Consider the following 3559-nt stretch of genomic DNA (forward strand, 5'->3'; position numbering starts at 1 on the left):
CAGGTGGCACTGTACATAGGCGCTGCCTATGGGAGTTTTGACTCTGCCTGGTTTCATCAGAGTCCTCGCTGGAGGGGAGTGGACCGGCCAGGAACCCCTCAGGGTCTGCCAGCAGCCTGCACTTGGGTTTGGCAATGCTTTGGGCCCTGCCCACAGTTTGAGAGCCACCTGAGTCTAAGATCTGGGTCACTGCGCAATTCAGACGTCTTGTCTAGAAGGCCTGGGCCAGCACAGCAATGACCTGCTTATACTTCCCCAGGAGCTGACAACCCAGCTTCTTCTTCTGGAAGACATCCTTGCCCGAGGTGTCAGGGCCATAGGCCACCTCCACATGGGCCACGTGGTACTTGCTGCACAGGCGGCAAAGTATGTTGCTGAGGAGGCCCCGCATGCTGTCCGTAGTGGCGTTCAGCTTGCTGTGGAGGCTGACGGCATTGGGATTGAGGATCTTCTGATCCCGTGTGATGTTGCCCAGGGAGGCGCCAAGGTAGGCGATGATGCGGTACAGCTCCACCAGCCGGGCCTTCTCCGTGCCATTGGTGTGGAAGGGCGGGAAGTCTGTCACGTTGGGGCCACACAGCTTGTCCAAGTTGTTGGGGAACGGCTCCCCCTGGGCCGTGTACTAAGGAGCAGAGGGGCAGAGGGGAGGTGACAAGAGAGTCAGGGACAGGTGTTCCAGCCCTGGCACCAATCCTCTGGGCAAGCTCTCAGATCTCAGTTCCCCACCTGTAGCACAGGGACACAGCCACTTGTCCTGTAGGCATCTCAGGATTGTCATGAGAGCCAGAGTGACCATGGGCATGAATGCGCTTGGTAAAGAACCAAGGCCTATGCCATGAAAAGTTCATCGTCATCATCATCATCCCCATCAGGACCGTGTAGGGGCAGAAAGGAAAAGGCCATGTCTCTCCTAGAACAGGTGTACCACACGCTTGCCCTCCCACCCCCAGACATGCACGGCTACTGTCTCTCCCAGCCGCACCTCCCCATCCACCTCACCACCTTCTCCTCCTTTGCCTCTCATCGGCCTCCGGCTCTACATCTCCCCCTAACTCTGCGCTACCTCACTGGGCACCCTGGGAAAGGGACTTCCAGCCCCTGAGCCTGGGCTCGGGCGGGAGCTGTGGGAGTCTGGTGTGGATGAACCAAGTCCCCTCCCCGTTCTCACCTTCCAGGTACAAGAATCCCTTCCCTGACCAGCCCTGCCAGCCCAGGTCTGCACGGCAAACACCCCTCCCTCCACCTCCCTTCTTCCTTGGTGCCCAGGAGGCGACTTACATAGAGAATGAAGAGGGCGTTGGCACTGCTGTTGAGCTGCGCCAGTTGGTTCCTGATCTGGTTCATGACATTGTTGTGACATGGGTGACGTGTGACACAGGTGGCATTGACAGGGGTGATGGGAAGGGGGCTCCCCGCCCCGTGTTTCCAGTGCAGAACCAGCAGCAGGGGCACGACTCCTGGGAACAGGCAAGAAGCCATGAGCAGGGAGGTGGGGGGAGGGCAAGGGGCTCAAGGCAGAGGATGGTCCTCATCTCCCCTGGAACCCCAGTGGCCCTCTCAGCCTCCAGTTTTATCTTTTTCTGGCCTGGCCAACACTAGTCTTCACCAGGCCACTGCATCTGTTTCTCCGTCTCCCTCTCTCCAGGTCTCTAACTCTCTCCACCTTCTTATCTCTCCCTGCTCTTCCCTGAGAAAAGGAGCAGAGGGGAAGGACGTGAGTTGTTCTCACCACTTAGAAGCTGGGTCCAGAATGACACCAACTGTCCAGCCCTTGTCCTCAGGAATGTGAAAGGCCCTGAGGCCTCCTGGCCCTCTGGCAGGAAGGCACAGTGCCCAGCGCCAGGAGGGTCTAAAAAAAGGAAAGGCCCCTATCTTCCCATCTCCCAGGATGGTCCAGATTCCTAAGCATTGTTTCATAGGTCCTCAGCTGACCCACTTATCCCTCCCAGACCTGTCACATGATTCTGGCTCCCTGGGCCATTTGTTCTCTAATTCTGTCCCCCCCCCCCCAAATCTCTTCTATCTCTGTCCTTCTCCAAATGCGGTCACTCCCCGACTAGGACCCTCAACTTCATCCAAGTCTGTGGCTCTGCTCCCTCACCCATCCCCAAATCATCCTTCAAAACTTTTCTGTCCGGCTCCCTATCTCCACGCCCTCCCCTCTCGTCTGCTACTCCCTGCCACAGGCCCTGCGTTAGGACAAGGGGAATCCAAGGGTCCCACGGGCCCCCAGAGCCTTGGGGAGGAAGAAGAAATGGTGCAACCAGAAAAGGGAAAAGGTCGCAGGCAGACAGGTGGGCCGGGGAGGAAAGAAAGTGAAAGGTGACAGGAGAGCGCGGAGCTGTCGGGGCCTGTCCTGGAGCGCCCCTCCCCCAGGACGCCCACTTTCCCCTCTTCACCCTCAGGCCCCCTCAGAGGGGTCTTCCCAGGTGGCTCCGCAGCAGGGGCTGGAGTCAGCAGGCCCGGGAGGCTGGGGAGAGGGGAGGTGCAGGAGCTTCCCGCTCCGATCCCCCTGCTGGGACAGCGGCAGCCTCGAGTTCACTTCTCTGGTTCCCCTGTTCCGCCCTGCATCCCCAGGCAATGCTGAGTCCCTAGGATGGCTGCCCGCCCCCCGGACAGTGCCCCCAGCTCACCTAGCACAGACCGCCGCTTTTCAGGTACTAGCAGATGGAGGCGGCACCTGCTCCCGTCCCAGCCAGAGTTTGCAAGCTGCTCGGGCGGCCGGCGCCCCTCCCAGGGAGCAGCCGGGACGCAGTTGGAAAAGAGAAAGCGGAAAGACAGAAAGAAAGAGAAGAGGGAGGATGAATCCAGGAGACAGCAGATCGGGAAGTGCAGCACGGGCGAGTGGCAGGATTGAGGAGGAGGAGGAGGAGTTGGAGGTGGAGGAAGGCTGCGGCGCCCTCTCGCTGGCCCGCCAACCTGTGGGCCACTGGGCGGGCGGGCGAGCAAACAAGGCGCACGGTGCTGGAACCATGTGCCTGCGCTCGCCCCCGGCCGTCGCCCAGCGCCTCCAGCGGCGGGGCCGGCTGTGCGGGCGCCCCAAGTGTCCGTGTGTCTGCGGCGGGTAGGTGTCCGTTTCGCGATCGCCAAGTGCCCCGAGTTGCCGCTGCACTCGCAGCGGGGCGCGGAAGCCAGCGCGGGGCGGGTGGATTTACCTGCTGCCAAGACCTTCATTATGGGCTGGACTCCCGAGGGCCTTGGAGGAGACCTTAGATGCCGGCAGTTTTCAGAGGTTCATGCTCAAATGGGGAATTTGCCTGATTTATATACTGGAGCCTGTGTTGTAAGACAGAGAAACGGCTATATTTAGCAGGGATCCCCACTCCAGGAAGTTGTTAGAGGTGCATCATAGGAAATTATGAATGGAAGAAAGTGAGAGTGAAGGGGGGGGGAGTGAGGGAGGAGGGTGGGGAGAGCAGACTTTTTCCCTCTTCTAAGAATTTGATTGATAAAATTATAATGAACTCTTCGACAAAACACCCTGTGGTTTTCCTGAGTGGCTTGCTCTGAAGATGAGGAGGGGGAGGAGGGTCCCCAGGCCGAGTCATCAGGGTCCCCG

The 3559-nt window shown here is 59.5% G+C and overlaps 1 protein-coding gene across 1 annotated transcript; it reads right to left on the reverse strand.

Moving 5' to 3' along the window:
• Positions 1-211: 211 nt before the first annotated feature.
• On the reverse strand, positions 212-3174 carry LIF (LIF interleukin 6 family cytokine). Its single transcript, XM_054594002.1, has 3 exons — positions 3156-3174; positions 1279-1457; positions 212-622 (listed from the first exon to the last, which is right to left on the reverse strand). The coding sequence occupies exons 1-3, from the start codon at positions 3172-3174 to the stop codon at positions 212-214; spliced, it is 609 nt and encodes a 202-aa protein (XP_054449977.1).
• Positions 3175-3559: the final 385 nt, after the last annotated feature.

This window comes from Pteronotus mesoamericanus, unplaced genomic scaffold (genome assembly GCF_021234165.1).
Source record: "Pteronotus mesoamericanus isolate MK-2021 breed Mesoamerican mustached bat unplaced genomic scaffold, CSHL_Meso_final scaffold_507, whole genome shotgun sequence".
Classification (NCBI taxonomy): domain Eukaryota; kingdom Metazoa; phylum Chordata; class Mammalia; order Chiroptera; family Mormoopidae; genus Pteronotus; species Pteronotus mesoamericanus.